This window comes from Phyllostomus discolor, chromosome 6, assembly GCF_004126475.2.
Source record: "Phyllostomus discolor isolate MPI-MPIP mPhyDis1 chromosome 6, mPhyDis1.pri.v3, whole genome shotgun sequence".
Lineage (NCBI taxonomy): Eukaryota > Metazoa > Chordata > Mammalia > Chiroptera > Phyllostomidae > Phyllostomus > Phyllostomus discolor.
Genome location: NC_040908.2, coordinates 167,065,466 through 167,092,272, shown reverse-complemented (window position 1 = coordinate 167,092,272; position 26,807 = coordinate 167,065,466). Strand labels below are relative to the sequence as shown.

Below are 26,807 nucleotides of genomic sequence, written 5' to 3'. Positions count from 1 at the left end.
CTACCTGCATGACCTTGGACAGGTGACTTCTTCACCTTGCCGAGCCTCGGGGTCCTCCTACCTATGTGAAAGGGGAAGTGACAGTTCCCGTTGTAGAGGGTTGTGGTAGGAATGAGGTGAAACTGTCCACTTAAAGCCTTAGTTGGAAGCCCGAAGCAGGAGCGTGTCAGCAGGCGGCCGGGCGTGGCGGCAGCGCTGGCAGAGTCGCCCGGGCCGGCCTGTCTCTCCCGCCTGCACTCGGGGCAGCCTCCCCCCGACCCCACAGCCCTGGAGGGCTCCCCTCTGTGTCCCTGGCACGGGGCATGGAGTGGGGACTCGGGCAATGTTTGGTGAACAAATGAATACATTCGTGGCTATCTGTGCTCACCTCTTCAGGCTTCTCCCCACCACACGGCTGCCCGCCCACCGGGAAGGGGTCAGACCAGAAGCCTCCTGGGTTCAGGAGTCCAAGACACCCAGGGTCCAGGGCCCGTCCAGGGCCAGTTCTTCGGCTGCCTGGGACGCGGTGTCGTTGGGGCATCTAGAGAGCCTTCCTTGGGGGGACCAGTTATGGGGAGGCAACGGGAGGGAGGGGTGGGAACCTAGCGTGTCCCTGAGCCACCCAACCACATTTCTAGCCTGAAGCTCTACCTCCCCCCATCCTCCGACCTCAGGTGGTTGAATGAAATTCTCAAAGGCAGGAGTGGGTGTTCCTCCCTTCTCCATCCCTCACAGCACCCAGCACCCAGCACCCAGCAGGGGCTCAGGAAAGGCCCGAAGGACACACCAAGGATCTGGGGCTGGGCTTGGGGGGGGTGTCTCCTCTAGCCTCTGCCCTGCCCCACCAGCAGTCACAAATTGCTCCGGCAGGAAGGGCCGCAGGGGAGCGGGAACCGTCCCGAGGTCCCCAGCTGGACACGATAGGGCAGCCACCTGCACCCTGCCACCCACTGAAACCCTGTAGGTGTCCCCCAGTCTGCCTCTCCTCTCTCCCTCCCCCGCATCCCAGCAGCCCACTCCCACTTGGGATCTGGCAGGATACAGGCACAGCCTTTACTCCAGCCCCCACCCCAGCCCAATTGGCAGCTCCTAGCCTGCTGCCTTTGCCCAGACATGGCAGAGGGGCACAGGCAGCTCGGAGATGGAGTTGATTTTCCCTTTGGCAGGAGGGGAGAGGGGGAAGGGAGAAGGCCCCTCACCTCCCCGTGAGGGGAGAGGGCAGGGACACAAGTCCAGACAAGAGGCAGGACAAAACACAACTTCCCCAGCTTGTGGGGTCACAGCATCAAGCCCAGGGCGGTCTGTAAAGCCAGCTGCCCCTGCACCCACCTGGCCTGGTCCTCATTTTAGAGTTGCAGCCCTCGGTCCCTGCAGACCTGCAAACCAATGCTTTCTAGACTCTGAGGTAAACGCTCGGGCGGGGAGGGGGGGCGACATGGGAAGCTTCCCCCAACTGCAGAGTCTGCTCCTCTTCCTCCCCGGGCTCCTGCCTCCTCCCCTCCTTCCCACTCCCACCCATTTATTTGCCTTTGTGTCTCCTCTTTCCTGCCCTGTCCCTTCTCCCCTCTTCTTCCCTCAGCCTCCACCCTCCTCCTTCAGCTCCCCTCTCCCCCTCTCTCTCCTGGCCCCCTCCTCCTCTCCCACGGTGGGGCTGCTTTCTCCCTGACTCAGCAAGGTGCTTTATAAGGTGCTGAGGGGCTCAGCCAAATCCAAACCACATTGTCTGTGCAGACACTCTCCACGAGGAGCAGGCTGCAAACCGGGGGGAGAGACTTGAGCGGCTTCCCCTCCCCTCCCCTCCCCTCCCCCTCGAGGCTCCCCACCCTGACAGGGCGGCTGCCGGGGGACCTCCCGGCCGGCCTCAGTGCTGGTCACCCACTGGGCATGTGCCTTCTTGACCTTGGCATGGGTATCAAAGATGGCTGGGCTCACCGGCCAAGAATGTCATTGAAACTGCAGCGCTCAGCCTGCGGGGGGGCGGGGGCAGTGAGGGGGAGAGGGAGGCCTTTTTCGAAAAGGCCCCTCCGAGGCAGGTTCCATCAGAGCTGCTGCTTGTGTCCCGGGGCGTCCCCTGCCCCCAGCCTCAGGCCAGCGCCCCTTCCCCAGTTCTTTTTCTTGTTTAGGGAACAAAAAAAAAGAAAAAAAGAAGAGGGGAAAAAACAACAAAGTCTGTCCCACTCCAGTGAGGTAATTGAAAACAAACTTCTCCCCCACCCCGGTTCTCAAAGTGCAGCGCAGGGAAGGGCTGTCCTGGGAGCCGGGCTGCCTGCTCTGACCTGCAGCCCGGAGGGGCCGGGGCCGGGCTGGCGGGCGGCTGCCTTCCTCTGGGGGCACCAGGGCAGCGAGGGGCACGGGGGCTGCGACGCTGTCCCAGAGAGAGGAGTCACCTTCCAGGTCCGGCCCACCGTCGCCTCTGTCCCCTGACACAACAAATAAACAACAACAAAAGCAGCTCATTACCAAATGGTTTTATTGCTGGTCTGCTTGTAGAGCTCCGGGCAGTGCAGATGGAATGACGGCACGACCCCAGGTGGAAGCTGTTTCCCTGCACGCTTCCTAGCAGCCCTCTGCAGCCGCAGGAGGACCCTCCAGGGGGGGTCTAGGCTCCTGGGTCCCCCGGGGAATCCCGCCTCAGCGAGTCCCAACACAGGCCCGAGGGAAGGGAGGGGAGGGAGGGGAGGGAGGTCACACCACAGGCGGAGCACCCCTACCCCAGCGCCGGGGAGAGCCAACAACCTGAACCCTACAGGCGGGAGGAAGCCAAATGTCTTTATGGGGAAGCGTTTCACAAACGGGGTCTCTCCGTCGGTTGAACTGGAGCATTCTTGATGAGTCACCCCCGAAGTCCTGGTGTGGAAACTGGTCCGGGTGCCTCGTGCTGATTAATGAATTACAAATCCCCCACCCATGTGCACTCCCCTGGCCACTGGGAAGAAGAATGAAGAACCTCGTGAACTTGAGGGACGAGCCCTCAGCCAAGTGCCCTCCGCTTTCCTCCCAGCCGGGCGGTGGGCCTGTGGTGCCCTGGTCCTCCCCCGCTGGGGGCATTGTGAACCGGTTAGTCACCTGCCCCGGCCAGCGCCTCACTGAGCCCCAGCTTTTGGAAATGGGACAGGCCTCGGGACAATAGGCAAGGGGGGCGGTCAGCCCAGACAAAGGGCAGCAGGAAAAACACCATCACTCGCTTGGAGGCCAACTCGCTGGCATTTGGGAGAATGTGTCATTGCATTTACTGGGTGTGTGTGTCTGTGTGTGTGTGGCGTGGGGGGTTAGAGATGAGAAGGCAGAGGTAGGGTGGGAGCCGGACCCACGCGGGGCAGGGAGCAGCGCCCTAGGCCGACACCGAGGGGGAGGAAAAGGAGCGGGCCGCTCCCTCCCGGAGCTCTCGGAGTTTGCAGACGGACTGATGCCCTCCCCACCTCCTCCCCCAGGAGGCCCAGGGTGGTACCACCGCAGCCTCGCCTCACCTCACCCCCCCTCGGTGTAGTGGGAGGGAAAGGAGCCCCAGAAGCCCTCCCTTCCCTCCTCCCCCCACCCCAGGGAGGGCCGCTACAATTTGTGGTTACAGCTTTACACGTCAGAAAAAAAAAAAAAAGTTTGCAGAATGTCCCACACTGAAAAAAAAAAAAAAATCCGAAACCGAGCGAAAAAAACCTGCGAGTGGGCCTGGCGGATGGGATTATTAAAGCTTCGCCGGAGCCGCGGCTCGCCCTCCCACTCCGCCAGCCTCCGGGAGAGCAGCCTCGCCCGGCCGGCCCGGCCCCCGGCCCCATGGACCTCCGAGCAGGTAGGAGCCGGGCGTCCGAGGCCCCGGCCCCCGCCCAGCAGCCTCGAGATCCGGTTCCGTCCTTCCCCCGGGAGCCCGGAGCCGAGGAGCCCGGAGCTGCACCGCCAGCAAGGCTCGGGCCGGGGGAGGTACGGCTGGGCGCCCTCGAGAGCGGCCCGGCGGGGACCGCATTCCTGGAGTCCGCTCGGCGGGGCCAGGAGGTCGCAGGGAGCGCGGCGGGTAGTCCCGGCGACCCGCAGACCTGGGGAGCCGGCCACCTGGAGCCCCAGCGAGGCGGGGTCCCGCCGATCCCGACGGACAGATCCCCGCGCACAAGTCGAGGAGAGCGAGTCCGAGGCGGGAGCGGGGCTGCGGGAGGAAGACGCGGAGCGCGGGGAGGTGGGGGCCGGGAGAGGAAGAGGGGGGCGGGAGGAAGGGAGGGAGGCAGAGGGGAGCCCGGGGCCGGGCCAGCGGGAGGCGAGGGGAGGCCGACACCTCGGGCCGCGCCGCTCTCCCTCCCCGGCCCGGCGGGAGGAGAGGGCGGGAAGCAGGGCGGGCGAGAGGGGAGAGGAGGCGGAGGGCAGAGCCGAGCCTGGCTGGGCCGGGCCGGGCCGCGGGCGGGACTCGCGGCTTCCTGGCTGCGCCCGCGCGGCCGGAGCCCACCATGCTGCCCGCGGCCCGGGAGCCGGCGGCAGGTAGGGGCCGGGCGGCGGGGCGGGCGGCGGCCACTGGCCCTCCGCTCGGCCCGCGGTGGCCTGGGAGTGATTAGTGCGGGGGGGTGGGGGGCGCGGGCGCCGCCCGGCCTGACCGGGCAGGGAAAAGTCCGTCACCCACCGGGGAGCGGCGGCACCGGCCGCTCGGCGCTGGCGGCCCGCGCGAGGGCGGGCGACCCGGCGGGGAGTTGATGCGCGGGAAGGGGCAGCGGCCCGGCAGAGCCCGGCGCCCCGGACCCCGCCCCCGCCCCCGCCGACGGGAAGGGAGCGACCGGGCGGGAGCGGGCCGGGGGCGGGGCCGGGGGCGCCGGGGCCACACAAGGGGAAGGCGGCGCCGCCGCCGCCGCCGCCGCAGGGAGGGGGCCGGGAGCGAGAGGTCACCGCCGAGTGGGGGGGGGGGGGCAGCAAGCGGCCGCCGCCGCCCAGTTCCCGGGCTGAGCCCCTCGAGGGAAACCCCACGTCCCCGAGCCTCTCAGAGCCCCCTAATCTCTGCTCTCCCCATCTTCCTTCCCAGCAACTGCACAAGGCGCTCCAGGAGCCCTCCCCAGGGACCCCCAATCCCAGAGGACCCCGTCCCAGTGTCCTTGAGCCCGGCCTGGCCCTCCCCCTTAGGGCAGGAGGGGGCTGCCGGGAGCAGAGAGGAGGCTGGCGGTCGCCTGGGCAGGAGCCCTCCGAGCCTCGGAGAGAGGCCGTGGGTGGGGGCACTGGCCACGCCGCCCTGTCAGGCGCGCTCCGAACCGGCCCCAGGCGGACGTCTCCGAGCTTTCAGGGAACCCACGGACTCCTCCCGGGCTCCCAAGCACACACCGCCCCCACCCCGCGGGGCACGGGGGCGCGCTCCCCTGACCCACCAGACCTCCCACCACTGGCTCAGACACGCTCGCTGCCCCGGAGCCGCGCACTCCACAAAGCCGAAACGGGCACCAGGCAGGGATGGCAGCGACTGTCACCTAGCAGCCCCAGAAGTCTCTCCTCCCGACCGGTGTCATGGCTCCCTCTCCCGCCCCACAGAGCCGGCACTGCCGCCCCAGCCGCCCTTCTGCACACCGCCCTGCCACACCAGCTAGTCGGCTGGTGACACTTCACATTCCTCCCCATAATCCCACCTGCTGGCTCACACCCCCGCTCCTGCGGTCCTCCCGAGCCCCTCCCTCCCTTTTGGATAACAACACCCTTTGAAACTCACGCTCACACTTACCCCATTGTTTCCCCACTTCTCCCCCTGCCTCGCTTTCTGCCGGTGGCCCAGCTCCCCCAGCTCCAGCTCTCCCTGAGAACCCCCAGGGTCCTCGGGCAGCACTGTCCAGAACCCTCTCACTCCAATGAAAGCCCAGCTCAGGTGTCCACACTGACTTCACAGGACAAGGCAGCTGGCCTGCCTGGCTGCTTCTTCCCCAGGCCTCAGTTTCCCCTGTCATTCAGGTGGAAGAGAAGGGCGGGGAGGGGCTGTTGACGGCAGAGACAGAGTCCCTGTAGTTCTGCTGGGGAACTTCAGTGCCCCCCTCATGCAAGCCCCGTCACCTGATGGCTGGGTGGCAAAGCAAGGTCTCCTGGCATCTGGGGGCCCACGCGCACCCACTTGCTAAGCCACCCCTCAGCAGCCCCAGGGCTAGGGGACCGAGGAGGGGACTGTGGCCAGGCAGCCCAGAGGACAAGGCAAGTCCTGCTGTTTCTGTGGGCTTCCCCCTGGGAGGGCAGGTTGGGAAGCTCCCCCAAAGCCCTTCCTCACAGTCTCACTGCCGGGATCTCACATCCCGGTAGACACCGCCCCCCTACACGGCTTCATCTCCCCAATTCCCCTCAACGACCCCTCCAATGGCACCAGAACGCGGTCCTGGTCTGGCCTGAGGGCAGAACGTTTCCTTCTGGCTCCCACACTTCGCCCAGCACTTCTGGAGCTTGTTGATGCCTCCCTGGCTCCTACACTCTCAGCTGATAGCGCTTAGCCACCAGTCCCAGGGGCAGTCTCCCTGGGTCCGACTTGTCCTACCCACGCTGCCCTTCCTGCCACATCTGTACCGCTGAGCCCCCTCCCTCCCTGAATGAGGTCAGCCTGGGGGATAGAGGCTAGGGACTGAGGGGCAGCTGGCTGAAGGCATCCACACACGGTGTGTCTGCCTGTGCGGCGTGTCAGGGTGCCCATGCACTTGCGTGGGCTGAGTGTGTGTGCATGTGCACACACGTGCGTGCGGGAGTGTTCACGAGAGGGGCCCTGGGAACCAGGGCCCAGGGATCTGGATGGAATTAGGGGCCGGCCCAGGCGGGGGGCCAGGATGGGGGGTGAGGGGGCTGTAGCAGGAAACGTGAGCTGCACTCATTAGCTCCTCACGTGCTCAGCCGGATTTATAAACACAGGGGAAGACGGGATGTAAACAATCAGTGGGCAGCAGCCAGAGGCAGAGCTGGGACGGGGGCTGGGTGGGAGCCAGGACTGGAGAGGGGGCCCAGGACACAGCCCGCAGTGGCCAGGTCCACCTGCACACCCTGAGCCTGGAGAGGAGAGGGGTGGACGAGGGCTCCAGGATGCCCACGGCACTGTCCTGGGGACACCGGCAGGCTGCTCACTGTTACAGCTAAGCCACAGGTGCTCTCTGCCAGGGATGCTTTCCGTTTTGCTGCCTGAGATGTGGGAACATTTCACCCAGAGTGGAAGCTGCCACAACCAAGGAGAGAGCCCTGTCCAGTCCCCTTTCCTCCTCTCCTAGCCTCTTCTCCCTCTGGATTTCTGAGACTCCTTCCCTCTCTCTGGTTCTCTCCATGGGCCGGTCAGTTGGATCCTTCTGCTCTCTCCCCTGCCCCCCCCCCCCAGCCTGCAGTGACAGTTACCTCAGAACTGAAATATTCCTGGAAACACCGGCCTCGTCTGGTTAATTTCATGAGCCGTTTTTCTGCCCAGATGACTTAGCTCTTGTTTATCCAAAAGCTTCTCCCCCTCTTCCCCTGCTGTCCCTGTGTGGGGAGCCGGTGCTCCCCAGGGATGTCCCACAGGGCCCAGGAGGGGAGGGAGAAAACAGGGCCGCAGTGGGGCTCCTGACTGCCCCCTCCCTGGTCGTGGGACACGCAGAGCCCTGTCCCAGGACTCCTGTCTAGCAGGGCTGCCCCAAGCAGGGCGGGGTAAGGGGGCAGGCCCAGCTCCGCGGTTCCCGCTTCAGCCAGGACCCTTGGCATCGTCTCTAACTGCCAGACTCCAGCCTGAATCGACCGCTTGCCTGTGATGCCGCTAGCCACCTCAGCAGGTCTCCAGCCTCCAGAGCTGACCGGCCCGCCCCCAAGTAGAAACCTGGGGGTGACTCTGTCCGATACGCAGGCTAAGGGTAGCCCAAGGCTTCGTGCAGAGGAGAAGGGCCTGGAGTTGCCTTGGGATGTGAAGGACAGGAGCTAGAAAGGAACTCAGGGAGTCAGCAAGAGCTCAGATGGAAAGAAAGAACAAGGAGAGGAATGTTCAGAAGGGAAGGTGTAGGCTGCACATGGGGAAGAGGAAAAGGGGAGACTGTCCCCCCAGGGGGCAGCTATGTGCCTGACGCTACGCTCTGTGCTAAAACACGCATGCGTGTGGGTGCGTGCGCACACTCCTCTCAGACCACGAGCCTGTCACCCAAGGGGGCAGGGTTCCCGAGACCAGCAGAACCCCTACTCCCATGCTCCGTCAGGAAAGCCAGCCAGTGGGGCATCCGAAAGAGTCGAGACCGACCACTTCAGAAGTCCCCAGCTGAGCCCGACACTCTGTGAGAGACATTCTGTGCAATTTGAATCCCGAATCCTTCCAAGTTTGACCCTCTCTAAAACCCCGATCCAGCATTATAACTGTGTATGTAACCTAGTCTTAACTCCGAACCTATCTTAACTCTAAGTACAGTTAAACTGTCCAACCCATATCCAAATTATTTCTATCAAAACAACATATGTCATTGCAGAAAACCTGAAAGTATAAAATATAAATTAGAGGCCCTGGCCCAGGAGCTCAGTGGGTTAGAGCATTGCCTGATAAGCCAAGGTTGTGGGTTTGATCCCAGGTCACGGCACGTGCAAGAATCAACCAATGAATGTATAAATAGGTGGAACAACAAACTGATCTCTCTTTCTCTCTCTCTTGTCAATAAATTTAAAAAATTAAATATAACTTAAGTTAGAAGAAAAAAACCACTCGTGATCTCACACCTATCCAAGCTCAAAATCCAAACCAGCCTACTTATAAGGCATGGCACGCACCACCCCATCTGAAATCCGAATCAACACATTCGCAAACCTTTGTCCCAGCCAGCCCTCTGCCTGCCCAAACCTAACCACATCCCCCAGCTGGACCCAAACCTCAACCACACTCACTCAGCCAAATCCCAAGAAATTAACCTGGAACTTGAAAAGTAACCCAGTCCTTAAAGCTAACCTATGCCCAACGCCAGTCACAGCCTTACCCCATCCTGATTCCAATGGCCTTTACCCAGCCCCAATGCCTACTGAATCCTGGCCAAGTGCTCTTGACCTTGGATATCACCTAAAAGCTGGGAAAACCCTGTTTCCCAACTGCCTGTGTCTGTTCTCACGGCACTGACCCCTGGCCTCCGGCATCGCGGGATGCCCAAACTCTGCAGCACCGTCAGCTGACAAGCCCAGTTCGTTGAGTACATCACTCTCTCTCCTTCCTCCCCTGTCTCTCCCTTCTTCCTTCCATCTCTCCCTCCCTCTCTCTCTCCCCTGCAGGCTGACTGAAAGCCTCTTGCAGGTCAAACTTCTCCTAAAGCCCCAGATAAGAATGGGGCAGACCCCCACACTGCAGCCCGTGTCTGAGAGCGAACGTTCTCTCCCATCCCACCCTTCCACACCAGGGGTGATATCCTAGAATGTTCCCACGCCGCTGACCCCGTGAGCCAGCCCTGTGTCCTTCGGCCTCAGCCCGGCGGTCTGACCCTCTACCTTGCCTCCTATCGCTTGACTAGGACTCGTTTGCTTGCTCTCAGGAGGGAGCCTCTCTGCCGCATCCCTCCCAGGGCTGACTGCTCGCAGCTGGCAGCCCTGACATGTGCTGTTTCCCGCCCCTTGGCTCCCCCAAGCTGCAGTGGGACGCTGGGAGAGGAGGCTGAGGTACACCTGGAACTCGGGAATGCTGATGATCTGTGTTCCGAGGCCTGGCCCTCCTTTTACACACACCTACGTGTTGGCACACATACAGCAAGTATTAGCTGACCCACAAGTATACTCTCCAGTATCTGCTGGCATAACATGTGTAACATACATGCCTCTACACACACGCACTTTCTCAGGCCAGGAATGCTCCTCTCCTCCATCCCCCCTGCCTCCCATCTGGCGTCCCACCCTCACCCCTCCCTCCCACCCCAAGGTGAGGACAGACACCTGAGGGGCTGCCAGCTGCTTCCTCTAAAAGGCCAGACCCGCCCTCATGCTTCTCGCCCGTCCTGTCCACAGGGGACTCGTGGGGGATAATAGCTTGCCTGTGCACCGTGCTCTGGCACCTCCCTGCAGTGCCAGCCCTCAATCGCACAGGGGACCCAGGGCCTGGTCCCTCCATCCAGAAAACCTATGACCTCACCCGATACCTGGAGCACCAACTCCGCACCTTGGCTGGGACCTACGTGAGTATCTAGGGCAACCTAGGGGTCTAGGAATTGGGTGACAAATGAGAGGAGGAGTTGGGGGAAGAGAGACAGAGTGGCGGAGGGGTCCTGATGAATGTAGGGTGATGAGGAAGGGACCTTTGGCTCTAAACAGTCTCTGTGTCTGGCCTATCTCTTGCCCTTCCCTCTAGGGTACCCCCTCCTCCCCACCCCAGGCCCCAGGACTAGGCATGTGGGCAGGCCTCGCACCCGCCTTGGCCCATTGCCCCACTGGCTGACTGCCCAGCCGCCCGCCTCCCCCTGGGGGCCGGGGAAGTCTCCTCTGTTTACACCGTGTTGTGGTGTCTCTTGCACGGGTGGGGCTGGGTGGGGATGGAGGGGCCCCACCTCCCATGCCTGTGTTCCAGCTCGCCTCTGCCCCAGACCTGGGGCCCTGCTGCTCTGGACCCGTGGGCCTCCCTTCTGTCTGCCTCTCCCGTCCTGACTGGGCCTCCTAAGGGGGGGCTTGAGGAGAGGGCGCTGCAGGGAGCCCAGGCCAGCAGTGGCAGGGGGCTCAGGGTGTGCACTGAAGTTCTGCCGTGAGAGTCTGGGGGCAGTCCAGAGGTGGTCAGAGCACCCAGGGGAGGAGGAAGGAGGGTCAGAGTTAGCAAGGACCATGGGGAACGGGCCCCCTCTTCCCGTGTTCCTCTTCCACATCCCAGACCCTACTCCGAAGCCAGGGAAAGAAAGGGGAGGAGGGTGGCGGGGGAGCTGGCTCCAGCCCCAGGATACACCGAGGAAATTAGTTTGTCTCTGTGCTTGTCAGCGTGTGAACCTCCCCCTGGGCCCTTGCCTATCCCAAGCCTCGCCCCTCTCTTCTCCCTTCCTCTCCCCGCCGCACCGTCTCCCTCGGCCCTTTCCCTGGGCCCCAGGCTTCTCCCCGGGGATTGGCAGGGCTCCGTCCTCTCCCCTAGGCTGACTTCCATACCCTTCCTCCAGCCCGAACCTTAAGACTGCCTCAGTTTCTTCTTACTGCAGCCCTGCTCCTACGGGCCGAGCCCTTCCTTGGGGGTTGGTGTGTACCTTCTGTCCACAGCCCTTCAGCTGCCGGGACTGGGCCTGTCAAGAGGCCGGTGGAACTCCGATGCCCACAGGCCCCTCTGCCTTTTGACCTGCTTTTCCTGTCCAGAAACCCTTTGCTTGACTCCGCTACCCCCTCCGGTTCCCGACCCTTTTTCTCTCCTGGCTTCCCCTGCCAAATTTCTCGAAGGAGTGGTCTACACCCTCTGCCTCCACTTCCTCTCCACCCACTCACTCTTTAACCCCCTGCAATCTGGCTTCCAGGCCACTGAAACAGTTCTCTCCAAGGTTGTCAGGCACCCCCTTCTTGCCAAACCCAGCAGCACTTCCTAAGGCTCATTCTCCCTGCTCTCTGTTTTACAGCCGCGCTGTCGGGCACTGCTGCCTTCTCGAACTCCTCCTCTTGGCTCTGCGTTCTCCCGGTCCACCTTCTGCTCTGCAGCCTGGCCTCCTGGGTCCCCATGGCTCCTCTTCCTCTTCTGCCCTGCCTCTCTGGTGGGGGGGTGCTCTCTGGAGGCTTGCACACCCAGCCAGTCGGTGAGCTCTCCCTGAGTCTCTGCAGCCCACTTTTCCCCATTCCACACCCTCCACAGGAGAGTTTGTTGCCTCCATTGTTTCAACAGTCACCTCCACGCAAATGCCATTCACGGAGAAACTTAGGGTTGGCCTGTGAACAGAGAGGCCCGGTGTAGAGACGGGGCCAGTGTCAGGGGACACAGGAAGTAGAACTTAGGGGACAGGTATCTCCTGGAGGCAGCAAGCTGGCTGCTTCGCCCTCCTCCTTCCCCATCGCCCTCTCCTTTCCACAGCTGAACTACCTGGGCCCCCCTTTCAACGAGCCTGACTTCAACCCACCTCGGCTGGGGGCAGAGACTCTGCCCAGGGCCACCGTCAACTTGGAAGTGTGGCGAAGCCTCAATGACAAACTGCGGCTGACCCAGAACTACGAGGCCTACAGCCACCTTCTGTGCCACTTGCGCGGCCTCAACCGCCAGGCCGCCGCCGCCGAGCTGCGCCGCAGCCTGGCCCACTTCTGCACCAGCCTCCAGGGCCTGCTGGGCAGCATCGCGGGGGTCATGGCCGCCCTGGGCTACCCGCTACCCCAGCCTCTGCCTGGGGCTGAGCCCGCCTGGGCCCCTGGCCCTGCCCACAGTGACTTCCTCCAGAAGATGGATGATTTCTGGCTGCTGAAGGAGCTGCAGACCTGGCTGTGGCGCTCAGCCAAGGACTTCAACCGGCTCAAGAAGAAGATGCAGCCTCCGGCAGCTGCGGTCACCCTGCACCTGGAGGCCCATGGCTTCTGATCTTTGACCTTGACCACCTCCTCTTCCCTACCCCTCCAACCCTGCTCCCACTCTGGGAGGGAGAAACCTGTGTGCCAACACCTGTTGAGCCAGGAGACAGAGGCTGTAAGCCTCCGGCCCTTCCCGGACTTGGAGGAGGGTGTGGTGCAATAAGGACCATCCCCTCCCCACTTCCCAAAGTTCCGCAGGTCTGGGGAAGAGGTGCAATAGGCCCCGTCCATCCCATTTCTACAGGAAGTAATGCTCAAGGGAGCCCGAGGGGGTCCGGGTCGGTGTGAAGGCTCTCCCAGCCTCCTGCTTCCCGCCCACCGCCTGCCAGTGCCCAGGAGCCCCTCCAGTGGCACTCCCAGAAGGCATGCCTGCAGGGCAGGGAGGGGCCGCCACAGCACGTGCCTTGCGGGCGAAGCCCGTTGCTGCCCCACTCTCCTCAGATGGGTGTTGCTCCCCTACCCCCAATGAACTCTACACACTCAATTCGGGAAACGAACACAGTGGCGAGTCTGAACAGGAAGAGACGGGATTCGAGATGGGAGAGGTGGGGTCTGCAACAGAGGTAATGCTGAGAGCAGAGGGGCAGGGGCAGGCTGAACCCAGGGGTCACCAAGGCACAGGGTGGCACCCGAAGGACTTTGTCTGGGATTTTCTTGCCAGCATCGCGGTGCCTCCTCTCCACCCCCTTTTCCAGGGTATCTGTGGGTTGCCCAGCCTGGGGAGGGCAATCATAGCCACAGCCACAGGATTTCCTGAAAGTTTACATTGCAGTAGCATTTTGGGGGTGCGGGGGCGTCTCCCCCAGGCCCTGCACCCCAGCCCCAACCACTCATGACTCTGTTTGTTGTATTAATATTTATTTATTTGGAGATGTTATTTATTAGATTATATTTATTGCAGAATTTCTATTCTTGTATTAACAAATAAAAAGCTTGCCCCGGAAGCATCTCTTTGCTTGGCTCTGCTCCTCCTCCTGGCCCCCATGCCTGCTGGGAGGGCTTGGGGATCCAAAGGCTAGCCCAGGAGACGCCCAGGGCTTGGGGAAGGGGCTCTTCCACTTTGTCGGGGAGATGCGCGCCCAGCAGACTTCAGCCCGGCGCTCTCCATCAGTGCCAGGGCCCTCGAGTCCTCCCAGACGCCGTCTTGTCTGTTGCCGATCTCCTGTCTTCCGGCCTCGGCTTGGTGGGCCCCACCTCTCTGGAGCACGTTCATGCTCTCCTAGGGCCGACCCTCTGCAGAGTGCCGCATCTGCCCCCCTGGTGCTCTCTCCAGGCGGCCAGCCCACACTCTCAGCCCTCAGTTTCCCCAGAGCCTGCCCCCAGGGCTGCCTCCGGGCCCCTCCTCAGCAGTGCCCTCACCTTCTCCACGCCCCTCCTCTCCTAGGGAAGGCGACAGACCACAGCCGTGGTGTGATTCTCGGCTGTGACCACTCCCCTCTCTCAGACGCAGGACCACAGATCCGTGGGAAGGACAGAGACTCCTACTGGAGCTCAAGTGATGGGACGGGCGCTGTGCAAGGAAGGGGCGGCCTGGACTCACGTTCCAGTTTCATGTTCTATGAGCAGCGTGACCTCGGACAAACTGTTTAAAGCTCTCCATTCTACAGTTTCTCCTCCTGTAAAACGGGCATTTTAAGTACCCTTATAAGATGTTGGGAAGGGCGAGACAGAATAAAGTTAAGATGCTTGGCTGCAGCAGCAGCGATGAGGAAACGCTACTTGGGGCATACGGCACGTCATGGCACCCTACAGAAGAGCCGCTGGGTCACTCAACGGGCTAGTGCTCCCAGGTAATACGTGGATATTGTACAGGGGCCTCGTGGGGGCTGCGCTCTAAGCGAAGGGATTAACAAGTGACGGTGATGTCAGTTGGTTGACAAATATTTTAAAGACATTACCTGCCCATTACTAGGCCAACCGGTGCAGAAAAGATAAAGAGAAGTCCGCATCTAACTTGGCCCCGGCCCTTACGGGGAGCCGCTGACCCACCCGGGAGGAGAAGCCCAGCTTACCCGGAACGGTAACAAAAGCACGCGCGTGCGGCGTGCACTGGGAGGCCCCCACACGAACCACTGGAAAAGGGAGAGGCCGGAATGCAGGTGCGGGAGCCATCGGACTTGCTCGTGGGCGGGGCGAGCCAGGCTCTGCTGAATGTCCCTGAGTCACCCGGCCCAAGTCGGAGGGAACATGCCCACCCTGCGGGGTCCAGACTCTTCAGGCGGAGGCATCTGCCCAGGCACGGCCCTGCCTCCTGCCGAACAAGACAGGAGGAGAGGGCACCTGTGCCGTCTCCACGCGGGGGCGGATGAGCAGCAGCCTGTCACACGCAAGCCACCAGGCGGGGGCTGTACAGAACCAGGGCGAAGGGGGGATGTCCCACGCTACTGCGAGTTTACTGGGGGGCAGGTCGGAGACTTTTCCATCTGTCTGTCTCAGCGCCCGGCTCAGGCTGCAGCCCAAACACGGTGTTCAAGTAGTGCACTGAACAAAACCATCTGGAAAAGGGACTAGGACCCCCTCTCCAGAAGTGCTAGGATCCAAGGAGAGTTTAATTGGGTGCTCCCAGCTGGGTGCAGGTTCCGCCAGTCTGTGAGCCCTAGAGGGGGGACAAGGGAGTGCCTGAGAAAACTGCTGTATTTCAGTGTCCTGAACACACTAGGTGCTCTTGCACAGGTGTAGGAGGTGGGATTTGACCCCATTCTCGGAGGGTAGGCAGGACAAGGGCTAGTTGAGTGAGTCCACCTCCCTTTTAAGGAGGCAGTATCGGAAGGGCAGGCTCTGTGACTTACTCATCTTTGCATCCCTACAGTGTTTTAGCACAATGCTGGGCACAGACTAAAGTTCTCCATAATTTGACTGAAATGGATTTAAAGTGCGTCAAGACATCGGGATATGAGAAAGCAAAAGAGGGGAGCAGCTCCTCTTTGTTTAAGGGAGCAGCTGACAGGATCAGGCGCCCCGGGAGAGCTGAAAGAACACGGGAGAACCCACTGGCTGGGGTAAATCAGGAAGTCACTGGTGACCTCTGCAGGAGCCGCCGAGAGGCGGGCATCAGATTGTGAGATTCAAGAAGGGGACGATGAGGAGGAGTGGACGGGGTGAACACATGTCCCTGGGAGTTTGGTGGCAAAGGCGGTGTCTGCAGAGGATAGCACAAGCATGCAAGGTTGTTTGGTTGGTTTGCTTTGTTGTTTTCAGACAGAAGAAACCTACACATGTCACTGAGGCGTGAGCGGTGGCACTGGGGGCGAATGGAGAGACTTGAGGAATGGAATCAGAGACAAGCATGGGAGAATCGAAAGGGTTTCTGGGCAGCCACACGGGACCAGGTGACATCAGCAAACACAACTCTGTGGTCCCTGGCCCATTTGGCATGGATTATGGCATGCCCTGCCATCCCTCGCGAGCCAGAGCTGCCTAGCAGTGGGGGGCAGAGTGGAGAAAGGGCATTTCCCAAGGCTGAGGACTGGCCAGACAGGAGTGGCAGCGAATCACAGGACAAAGGATGCTAGAGGGTTAGAAAGTATACAGTGGCCCTGGCTGGTGTGGCTCAGTGGATTGAGCACTGGCCTGCGAACCAAAGGGTCGCGGGTTTGATTCCCAGTCAGGGCACAGGCCTGGGTTGCGGGCCAGATCCCCAGTTGGGGGTGCGAGAGAAGCAACCACACACTGATGTTTCTCTCTCTCTCTTTCTCCCTCCCTTCCCCTTTCTCTAAACATTTTTTTGAAAAAGAAGAAATTACACCATGGAGTGCCCGTGAGCCTCACAGAGCACAGTGCAGGCACACAGGTAACAGAAGGAAACAGGTGTGAGTGACCTGGAGAAGGGTGGGGTGGAGCACTGGCGTTCACTCCAGCTGAGGATGCAGAGGGTACATCCTAGGATCGCGGCAGGGGAGGTGGACACAGAGGCGAGCCCAGGCAGAGGGGACATTCCATAGTTTGAGTTCTGGAACGCTCCCCCAAAGAGCTCCCTACTGATGCTGCTGGTGGCGTGAGCCCCTCCTTTGGGTTTTAGTACCGTGCACCAAGGGGCAGGTCGCTCCTAGTGACCGACAGGTCCTCAGGCTTTTCTGTGAGTGAGTTTGTCATCGCTTCCGCCATCACAGTTATCTCAGGAGAGGTGCCGCGTTCTCATCGGTTATCTCAGGTTCCACCCCTAAAGTGTGTTCTGTGGTCAGGGGCCCAGGTACCGAGAGGTCACCCTAGGAACTTGGGGTGCCCGAGGCCTGCAGCGCCAGTGGAGAGAGGGTGCTGTCTAGCAGCTCTTCTGTTCCCAGACGGGCTGACAAGGGTGCCGGCGAGGGAGAAAGGCCCTCCTCTCTGTCATGTCCAGGCACCACAGGGTGCACTAGAAATCTCGTCTTCATCGAGACGGAGACTGTCATTTGGGGGAGACAACTTGCAGGGGTCTAGGAGTGGGCACAGGAGGGGCTCTGATACAGGATGGGAAAAGGTGGTTATGCCGTTCCTGTGCCCACTCTGCAAAGACTGACCCAACATCCAGGCCTCAGGCCCCTCGGTAAGTTAGGAGACTTATCCAGGCACCCATCTCTCTCTCTCTCTCTCTCTCTCTCTTTCCCTCTCTCTCCCCCTCTCCCTCTGTCTCTCTCTCTCTCTCTCACACACACACACACACACAAACTCACACTCACCCACGAGCCCTGGCGACCCCAAATGGGGAAGGGCCAAAGGAGGCTCTATTTCCCCTTAACCTAAAGGGCAATGGCCAGCGATCCAGGCCTGGCTGAATGCTCTGACGGGTGGCTCTCTCTCAGCTCCCCCTTCTCCGGAGCCACAACTGCCCCTGCCTTTGTCACTTCAACTCTTGAGCTCCCTGACTCAGCCTGGTTCCCCCAGTTTCCCAGCAGTGGACAAAGCCCTTGTCAGCGGGTTGGGGGTGGGGGCAGTCAGAGTAACTGCGGCTTTAGAGCCAGAGACCCAGCCCTTTCCTCATCTCAACCTTCAGGGCCCCGCAGCCTCCCTGGGTCAGAGGTCCCCTCTCCGCCCCTCCTCAAGTGCCCTCCTCTCTGAGGCAGGGCGGACAGGGCTGAAACCAAGACCTTCCTCCCAGCTGGACAAAGTCTGACACCTGGTGGCCGAGGCAAGGAATGGCTAGAAGGGCCCCTTCTCAAATCAGAGTTCACAGGCAGGATGATAGCCACGGTGAAGGAGAGGTGATGGTGACAGGTTTGGAGGGGGTGGTTGGGACAGGACAAAAGAGACATCAGTGGCAGAAAAACCCAGACCCAGGGGAACCTTTGCCTTCCACCAGGCTCCCACCCCTTAAAGCCCGCAGCCCAGAGAACCTGCAACAGCTTGAGGTGGGCTGATTGGGAGGGTAGTGAGGGACTAGGAGGAGCTGCCTAAAAAAATCTGGGCCCACAGGGTGGGGAATGGGGCCCAGGGTACGTGAGTATGTGGCGGCTTGGGGTGTGAGTCTGGCTGCCCAGAATCTCCAGCTCAGGGTGGGTGGCAGGGCCCGAGGGCCTGAGGAAGGGGTGTGCTGGGGAGAGGGAAGGAGAGCGGGCAACGCCCCACAGCCAGTTGGGCCCCAGGCAGCTGCTTCCCTCCCTCTACCTGTCCCCACCTTCCTAGCTGTAGCTGGCTCTCCCCACAAGCTCCATCATGAGCTGGGGGAAGGGAAGAGGCTCTTAGGGCGCATGTGCAGTGCTGAGGCACCCCTGTCCTGCCACATTGTCTGAGCAAAGCCAGGCTTAATCCCCCTTCCCCTTGGAGCAGTCAGGGGGTGGGCCTCAGCCCTCAGGAAGATTCTGGGCTCCTGCTCCAGTTCTTTTCTTTCCTTTTCTCTTGTGTTCTCCCAAGATTTTGGTCTTGACTATGAAGCAAGTGGCTTGAGTATTCCCAGGCCAAGGTGCAAAGGTGACTCCTGGAAGTCCATCACTAGCCTTTGGGGGTCAGAGCTAGTAACCTAGTAACCTAGTCCCTGGTCTCAGGAAGTTCCTTAGAGGACAGAGAATTAGTCCCTAGCTCAGGCCTCTGGCCTGGCCCTCTAGTCTGTAGCCTGAACTGTGACAGTCCTCAGGACAACAGCTTTGGGGATAGGTCAGAGGCCACCTAAGTAGGGTAGGGGTTCCAGGAAGGAAGGTGATAGAGGGCTGACAAGATCGGGGAAGTAAAAGAAAGAAAGACACATGCAAGGATGGGCAGGCCAAGGTCCAGTCTGGTTGCCAGCGCACTTTAGGGGGCCAGATGCCAATTACAGGAAGGATGCCAATTGGGCAGGGATGGTTCTGCACCCCAGGGCGCCAACTCCTTCGAGCCCTGGGAGCGCGATCCCACAGCTCTCTGACTGGGGAAGGAGGGCAATGCCGCCAATGGAGAGTTCCCGCAGCTCCAGGCTGGAAAGCCAGTCTTAGGGGGCCTGCACTAGAGCTGACCGCCCTATCCTCTTTCTTGGTACCGGGCGAAGCTGAAGGCTAGGGGAGACATCTTCCAGTCTGGGCAGGAGAGGCTAGCTGGGCCTGGGCCAGGCAGAGCCGGGGGAAGCTGGCAGGGATGGTCCAGATAGTGTCCACAGAACAGGTCAGGGTGCCGGGGGGAGAGGGAATAGGCTCAGGCGGCTGTAGGAGCCACTGTGGCCTCCCAGCGGCACACCCCATTTCACGCTCCCTGGGCGGTGGCAGGGCCTCACGGCTATCAGCTTTCAGGGGTGGGAGGGACCAGGAATGAGGAGGGAATCTGCCCCACCCATGGCTCCCTACTCCCTCGGGGGTTTGTGGGCTCAAGAGTTGGGTACCACACACCTGTGGCAATGCCCCCTGGGGAGGGGTGGTCAGTCCCACAGTGCTCCCTGGGGAGGGGTGGTCAGTCCCACCATCCCTCCACGGGGTTCTCGGTGCCTGACTGGAAGCCACACCTAAGCCCCTCGTAGGCGGCCCGGTGGAAAGGGCCTCCCTGCTTCCCTCCCGACACAGCAGGGCCCTGTCTCCCTCGGTGTGGGCCCCGCATAGTCCATAAGGCAGATGGGGGGATTAGATCAGGCCCAGCCCAAACAATAAAGCAGGGGAGGGCCCTCCAGCTCCGTGCAGCACGCCACGGGCTTGCACTCCTCCACACAGCCTTCCTCAAGGAAGCAGATGGGGAGAACCAGGTGGGAGGAGGCTCCTGAAGACATGGCCTCCTCCTGCTCCTCCCCTCCGGTGGTCTACTTTCCAGAGTGTTCCCTTTCCTTGTGCCCACCTTCCTCCCATCACAGGGCACCCAGACGCCAGAGCGGTGGAAGAGGAGGAAGGCAGTGCCCTCTGAGTAGGCCCTTGCGTCCCCGGAGGGGAGAACCGGCTGGGATCTGCAGAGGGCGATTAGAGCAGCGCTGGTCCCCGTGCCCGTTCCCAGACTCCCAGCGGCCAGCATTTTTGCCTGCTGCCAGGAAATTGGTGAGGGGGAGGCGGGATGCAGGGGTGAGTCAGCAAGGACAGGAGCCCAGGGACAAAGGTCATGGGCGGAGAATTGTGAGACACTGTTTATGTAGCCTGCCTCCTCCAGGAGGTCTTCCAGTGCTAAGCCAGCCCTGTGGCCCAACCCGTCTCTGACCCACCCTCTTCCCCCTCTCCTGTGTGCAAGGAACCTCTTCCTCGCATGGACAGCTCGTGGGTCCTGCCTGCCTGCCTCTACAGCCTGTGAGGTCCTGGGGAGCCCCGAGGGCTGTGGTTTAACTGAGTCCCCACAATGCCTGTGACTATCAGTACTTTATACTTGCAAGAACCATTTTACATCAACTTTAGCTGAGTGAATCTGTGGGAAAGTGCTTAGAACAGTATTTGGTGTCGGGTTTATTGTTGGTATTTTCTACGCACACACGCACATCAGTGTGCTACAGACTTGGCAGGTTTTGCTGTGAAAAGCTGGGGATCCAAACACGCTCTGGCCTGGGGCTCGGTATGGAGCCTTCCTAACTAGTAGGGCCGGCAGGGAGCAGGCCGTGGGACCCCAGGAGAGCCAACAGGGCAAATGCTTGCCTGGACTAAGGGTGGGCAGCATCTTTGGGCGCAGACTGTGAGAAAGGAGATCTCCAAATCCATGGGCTTCTCCAGCCAGCTCTCCTGGGGCCAGTGGGGGTGGGGTGGGAGCAGGGAAGAGGGCTGGATTAGCCCAAACTCTCTTCGGACCTCGTGCCCCACAACATTCTGTGTGCCAAGGAGGGTGGGGGCGGGGAGTGGAAGGCTACAGCTGGGCTCTGGGGAGTTACAAACCTGCCACGGGGATTAGTGAGGCTGAAAAGAACATTTGCCTAGGAAGGGAAAACGGGAAGTGAGAGGCTGAGGATAACGCTCTGTAAGTCCCCAGAGACTCACTGCAGGCCGGGGGGGAGGCGCAGGAGGAGGTGGTGCAGTCTGGGGCGTTTTGACAGGTCCCCCACTCCAGCCTCACCCCTTCTACGCTGGGACACAGCTGCTGCAGCTGCCCCGCCCCCTCTGCCTGTGATGTCTGCTATTGGCTGGAGCCGGGCCACGCCCCTACGAGGCAGCCTACCATTGGCTGAGGTGTTTGATGTTTCCGTGCTTGTGGGCAAGGGGAGAGACGTCATTCTCTGGAAACTGCGGACTTCCTCTCTGCTTGTTTGGGTCATCCTGTCCGCCCGTTGCTGGTCCCAGGCTCGCTCTCTGGCCCCAGCCCTCTCTCACTCTCTCAGCAGCTGTCTCTCTCGTGACCGCTGGCCTTTCTCCGCCTGCCTGGGTGGGCGCCATGGACCGGAAGCGGCTGATCACTGACTCCTACCCAGTAGTAAAGAGGAGGGAGAGCCCCACTGGACACAGCAAGGGGAAGCTGGCACCAGAGCTAGGTCTCTGAGGTGTGGGGAGGGCGGGAGGAGCGGACACCAAGGGACATGGGACATGGGTGGACGGGGGCAAGGCAAGGGGAAGTGAAGTGTGTCCTCTACCTCCTACACCAGGCCTAGTAGCGGAAGACAGAGGCAGAGGGGCGGGGAGGGCTGAGGAGCCATGGGACCGCTGTGAGGCCAGGGGCAGGAGCCCACCCTGCAGGGCACAGTCCTGGGCAGGCCTGAGGAGCAGCTTGTCGTTGCAGAGGAGGAGAGCCAGCCCCTGAGTGACAATGAGGTGGAGCTGGAGTTGCTGAGGCAGTTTGACCTGGCCTGGCAGTACGGGCCCTGCACAGGTGAGAACGAGAACCCCTCAGGTCCCCGGAGCATGTGCTGGCACCAGTCCCGTCACCCTCATGTCTCTGAAACAACCCCAGCCCCTGCCTGGGCCTCTCAGGCACTGTCTTCTGAGCCTGGGGAGTGCCCCGACACAGCCTCCACGCACACTCTGTAGCCTGGACTCTGCCCCGCCCACCCTGAGGCCCCACCGCCTTCTCACGCCCTGGCAGGGATCACAAGGCTGCAGCGCTGGCACCGGGCAGAGCAGATGGGCTTGGACCCTCCCCCGGAAGTGCGTCAGGTGCTGCAAACGCACCTCGGAGACCCCCGCTTCCAGTTCAGGTCAGAGACAGGCCAGGGAGGGCTTTCGGGGGAGCCAGAGCCTTCTCCAGGCACCGCCGGTCTGCTGACCCTGGGGGTGGGGGTTGCCCTGACCTGAGGGAGAAATGGGTGCTGGCCTGGAGGTCCTGGCAGAGCAGGCAAGAAAGTTCCACAAGGTGTCTGGCTCAGGAGGGCGGAATTACTGTTGCTTTAATAGTTCCTATCTCTGAGCTAAAGGTGGGGGAAGGGTACACCAAGGCCCAGGGTACTATTTCATACTGAGGGGATGACCAACGACTATAGGCCATGGCCAGGAACTGGTGCTGCTGAAATCAGATCAAGGGACTTAACAACACTCTCCGGTCTCTTCTCCCCCCATCTCCCCTTGTACAGCCTCTGGCATCTCTACCCCCTTTGAGGTACCACCACCTGAGATCTCCTGCCTGCTCCCCAAGAACCTCAGGACACAAGTGAGAGCCCACTGCTGCCCCTCAGCTCGGCTCTGCTGTGGAGAATGTCTGGCAGGAAGGAGTCTTGCAGGGAAGGAAAGACACTGAATCTGGAGGTCTCCCTGCTCAGCCCTCCATCTAACCAGCAGGCCCCTGGAGCCCCTCGGAGGGCCAAGGAGCCCTTCCTGCCTGGGTGGTGGTCTCTGAGGGCAAGGATCCGGCCAAGACGACTCCAATACCTGCCGCACGCCTCCCTGACCCAAACACTGTGATCCTGGGGATGGGGCAGCAATTTAGGCACAGCCTTAGCTGAGCAGACTCAGGCACATGCACTCCCTACCTAAGGCTAGGAGTCAGGGTGGAACTGATGGAGCTCACAGGGCAAGGGGTTCACTAATGCTTATCAATAAATAACACAGCCCAGAAGCCTAAACTCCAGTCCCTTAATGTGTCCCTGCTTGGGTTGGCAGTATGCAGAAAGCTGGGAGGTGGGAGAGGGCCTGCAGCACGCTTTTTTACAATGTGCGTGTACCCCCTTGGCTGCCTAACCTTAGACCTGAGAGAAAGACATCTTAGAAGCCCAACGACAAGTCCTCCCAAGCCCTTCGCAACCTCTGGCGCCCCCTGGTGGCGCACAGGGAAACTACTGTTGTCACCTACACGGACCAGCAGGAGAAAACATGAGACCAGCCATTTCTCCTGTCCAGTGTTCTCCCCCTCACAAAAATAGGTCCTTTGTCAGAGGATCCACAGGTCCCATGGCCCATAAAGTCCAGACAGACTCACATATTCCCAGCGAGCACCTCTGCTTCCCACACGGGGGGTTCAAAGCAGGGTTGGGGGAGGGTTTTGACCCGCTGGACCTGCTCAGAGATGGCCAATGTCCGAGGGTCTTTGGTAGGGAACTGGACAGTGCTGGAGATGGAAGAGAACTGGCTGGAGCCAGAGGCAACATTTAGGGGGCCCCGGGACAGTATGAGACGGAGAACGTAATCAGTACTCACATGATGTCACCTTCGTTTGCTGTTCAGCCCCCCATTCTGGGGCAGCGAGAGCAGCACGGTGAATTCCTTGCAGACAGGCCTAGAGAACGACCAAGTGGTCTTCCTAGCCCCCGTTTTGCTGCACACTCACCATGCCTCAAAGACTTTAAGTGTTTTATCTCTACACTCCCTTAAAAGCCTTCAAGGCAGATTTTACAGGGAGGGACACGGAAGCCCAGGAAGGTCGTGCAAAGTTGCCTGGCAGCACTAGCAGGACGTGGCGGTGCAGAGAGGGGTCCTTGTGCACAGGCTCTTCCCATCTATACCACGTCCTGCCCATCCGCTGAGAGCCTGGATGTGCCGGGCCGGGAGGTTCCCTTGGGTGTTATCAGTGGGGAGGGGGTGGGCAAAAACAAACACGCATGCCGTATGTCGGGTGCTGGTCCACGGTCAGCGGGACTGGGGTGGGAGGCCAGACAGCGCCAGAGCGGCTGGTCAGGGAAGGCTCTCTGGCAGACGGCCCTGAAGCAGAGCTGACGGAAGCACGGGAGTGAGCCCTGCACCTGTGCGGGTGCTCCAGACAGAAGGAGCGGCAAGTACACCCTCCCCAAGGCGCAGTGTTGCCAGCTGGTCAGGGCAGAGGGAGCGAGGGGAGCGTGGTGGGAAATGAGGCCGGAGACGCGGCAGGTAGGTCCCACAGGGCCTTGCAGGCCAGGATAGGAATCTGGATTTCATTCTGAGTCAGAGGAAGGCATTGGTGGCTATGAAGCCAATAAATGACGCAATCAAACATGTTTTGAGAACATTATTCTGGCTGTTGGAGGAGAGAGCCTGGGGTTGGGAGAAGACGACCAGGACCACTCAGGAGGCTATTCCAGTTGGCCTCGGGAGAGGCGACGGTGACCTGGACCAGGGCAGGGAGGTGGTGGTGGTAAGAAGGGCCAGGTTCCTGTATTTCGAAGGAATAACTGACGGACAGGACTTGCTGATTAGCTGGCTGTGGGGCTTGAGAGAAAGCAGCCAAGGATAACGCCAAAGGGTTTGGCTTGAGCAACTGGGAGGACAGAGTTCCCATTACGAAGACGAGAAAGACTGTGGGAAGGGAAGGGCGGGGCGGGAATCGGGAGTCTGGATCTGACATCTGGGACACATCCAAGCAGGGATGGGGCAGGCAGAGGACACGCAAGTCTGGGTTCCGGGGAGAGCTGTGGGTTTGAGGCACAAGTGTGGGCATCTTTCAAGTGACATTTAAAGCCACAAGTGTGAATGAGATTACCTGAGCGAGTACAGGCAGAGACAAGAAGTGGCCCAAAGACAGCCCTGGGACCTTCCGTGCTTACAGAGGAGGGAGAAGAGGGCGTGCAGCAAGGGAGGCTGAGGAGTCGCAAGACGGGGAAATAAGGAGAAACGAGGGCCCGGGAGGCCTGGGCAGACGGTGTCTTCAGGTCTCATGTAGAAGCAGCCCGAGGTCAGCACACCGCACTTGCAGTGCGGAGGTCGCTGGAGATGGGCAAGCTGTGAAGGGCCGGGTGGGAGTGCGCCTGGGGCGGGCTCGCAGGGAACGGCAGGGGCGCAGCAGGGAGGGCGCCGGCTTTCAGGGCCTTTTGACTGTGAAGGGGGCAGAGAAACAGAGTAGCAACCAGAAGGGGATGTGGGACCAAAGGAGGGTTTCTAACTTACTGTTGTGTTTGGTCTTTTGTTTCAGTAAGTACAGCACAATTACATGGTAAATGGAGCGAGCCTACAGGGAGGGGAGCTGAGGGGGCAGTGACGTGAACGGGGTCTTTGTGGAGGCGAGGAGAGCCAGGAAGATGACCTTGGAGAGGAACATCCACTGTGACAGGAAGGGCGGCCAAGGATGCGGGACTAGCACAGGACAGGGGTACAGCGGGAGGGGGAACATTCGAGAATCAGACATTGCTGAGAGCCAGGTGCAACTAGAACAGATCTGATGTTTACTGAACGCTGCACGTGCTTCATCCAGCTGACTCCTCAGGACAGTCTCATTAGGTAAGGATCACTCACGTTTCACCTCGAGGAAACTGAGGCTGAGAGGAAAAGTGACGTGCTCGCCAGTAAAACCCGGGGCGCAATTCACACCCAGGCCTGTCTTCCCGTTCTATTACCCCGCACCCGCACTCCCACCCGCACCTGTGCTGCAGGTACTTAGGAAGGTGCTGGGGAGATCAGACCTGCTCACGTAGAAAGGTGAAAAAACAACGCAGTGTGAGTGCTACCTGGGGCAGCCAGGGGTGGTGCAGACACGAACTCCCTCAAGATCACCACCTGCTAAAGGGACCCCCGCAGCAGAGGCCCTGAGTGCAAGGACTGCCACCTCGGGCAGCACCGGCACTGCCTCTGCCCGACCTCGTCCGCGCCCAGCCCCTCCCACCCACCATGGCCCTGCTCGTCAGACCTGCTGGCGGCAGGATGAACGCAGACCACCCACTACAGCTGGGGGGGGCCCAAGTCACCTCCTCTCTGAATATTCTTAGTAGTTTTGTGTTTGATCTTAAAAACCTTCGGTTAATTTTGCATTCTACTCCATGATACATGTGGACATAAAAATGAATGAACTTACTTATCAAGTAAAATGAAGCCGCCACGAAGATTTGCCACGTGTGGCCCATGGCTGGCTTCACATACCCTGACATGTCCACCACCACCCAGCCCAGGCTGAGCAATGTGGCAGAAAGCCCCATCCAACTGTTTACCGGAAGGAAATGGGTGATAAGCGGCCCTTGCAGGGTGAGTAAGAGGTAGCCAGCACAGAAGAGCACGCAAGACTGAGGGGGTGGGCTGAGCAAAGGCAGCTAGGATGTGTGCACCCAGGGGAGAGGTGTGCAGCCTGCAGCACAAGCTACATGAAAATCAGCACAATAAAAACTAGCATTTCAGTGCTTATGCATCCGGCACTGTTCTAAATGCCTTTAATCCTCACAGCAACCCTAGAAATGATTATAACATTTTTATACAGTGATTTTAAAGAAGAAATTCAGACACAGAGGGGTTGAGAACTTGCCCAGGGTTATGCAGCATTTAAGTGTCAAGAATAAGATGATCCCGGAGTCAGGCTCCAGAGCCCCAACTCATGTCATGAGGGGTGGTGCCGGTGAGACAGGCTGGGGTCAGACACGGGGTCTTGGGCCTGAGGAGTTTGGACTTATCTATGGTGATGAGAACTCCTGAAGGTTTTTGAGCAAGAGAAAGAGAAGATAAAAAAAAATAATCATTCTAGAGAATGTTTCCGACCAGGTATGAGAGACTAAGGGGAAGGGGGAAGAAAGTGCAGGTGGGAAGACCAAGTGGGAAGCCATTAAGTAGTCAAGACACAGGTCCTGGGGTCCTGGATTAGCAGACAGAATGGAAAGGACAAAACGCTAACGAGATGTGCAAAGAAAGTTGGCAAGACTTGCGTTTGGGAGAGGAAGAATGGGGAGAAGGCGTCAAACATGACTCAGGTTCTGAGCCTGGGTGGGTGAGAGAATCCTGATGCCATGGGCAGAGAAATGGAAACTGGGAGGCTCAATTTCAGGCATGTTTAGTTTGAGA

General features: G+C 60.3%; 2 protein-coding genes and 1 long non-coding RNA gene across 5 annotated transcripts; 2 read left to right on the top strand and 1 right to left on the bottom strand.

Annotated features, from left to right (window-relative positions):
- Window positions 1–2,432: 2,432 nt before the first annotated feature.
- Window positions 2,433–4,701, bottom strand: LOC118501395. Of its 2 annotated transcripts, none has more exons than XR_004904048.1 (2): window positions 4,580–4,701; window positions 2,433–2,905 (listed from the first exon to the last, which is right to left on the bottom strand). It is a non-coding gene; the product is annotated as an uncharacterized LOC118501395 (long non-coding RNA). The 2 variants fall into 2 exon arrangements; XR_004904047.1 differs by lacking the exon at window positions 4,580–4,701 and adding an exon at window positions 4,008–4,350.
- On the top strand, window positions 3,242–12,913 carry CLCF1 (cardiotrophin like cytokine factor 1). 2 transcript variants are annotated; one of them, XM_028517674.2, is made up of 3 exons: window positions 3,242–3,766; window positions 9,880–10,046; window positions 11,897–12,913. In XM_028517674.2, the coding sequence occupies exons 1-3, from the start codon at window positions 3,751–3,753 to the stop codon at window positions 12,389–12,391; spliced, it is 678 nt and encodes a 225-aa protein (XP_028373475.1). In that variant the 5' UTR covers window positions 3,242–3,750; the 3' UTR covers window positions 12,392–12,913. The 2 variants fall into 2 exon arrangements, with proteins under 2 accessions (XP_028373475.1, XP_035885655.1); XM_036029762.1 differs by lacking the exon at window positions 3,242–3,766 and adding an exon at window positions 4,343–4,440.
- Window positions 12,914–20,870: 7,957 nt separating this feature from the next.
- On the top strand, window positions 20,871–22,710 carry POLD4 (DNA polymerase delta 4, accessory subunit). The gene is made up of 4 exons (XM_028516444.2): window positions 20,871–21,184; window positions 21,430–21,519; window positions 21,733–21,844; window positions 22,217–22,710. The coding sequence occupies exons 1-4, from the start codon at window positions 20,893–20,895 to the stop codon at window positions 22,239–22,241; spliced, it is 519 nt and encodes a 172-aa protein (XP_028372245.1). The 5' UTR covers window positions 20,871–20,892; the 3' UTR covers window positions 22,242–22,710.
- Window positions 22,711–26,807: the final 4,097 nt, after the last annotated feature.

Excerpts from the sequence above, each read along its gene's own strand:
- CLCF1 (XM_036029762.1), top strand. The coding sequence starts at position 4,410 with ATGCTGCCCGCGGCCCGGGAGCCGGCGGCAG. Across the intron at positions 4,441-9,879 it reads GGCCCGGGAGCCGGCGGCAG|GGGACTCGTGGGGGATAATA; the intron begins GTAGGGGCCGGG and ends TCCTGTCCACAG. Across the intron at positions 10,047-11,896 it reads GCACCTTGGCTGGGACCTAC|CTGAACTACCTGGGCCCCCC; the intron begins GTGAGTATCTAG and ends TCCTTTCCACAG.
- POLD4 (XM_028516444.2), top strand. The coding sequence starts at position 20,893 with ATGTTTCCGTGCTTGTGGGCAAGGGGAGAGACGTCATTCTCTGGAAAC. Across the intron at positions 21,520-21,732 it reads GCAGTACGGGCCCTGCACAG|GGATCACAAGGCTGCAGCGC; the intron begins GTGAGAACGAGA and ends ACGCCCTGGCAG. Across the intron at positions 21,845-22,216 it reads GACCCCCGCTTCCAGTTCAG|CCTCTGGCATCTCTACCCCC; the intron begins GTCAGAGACAGG and ends CCCCTTGTACAG.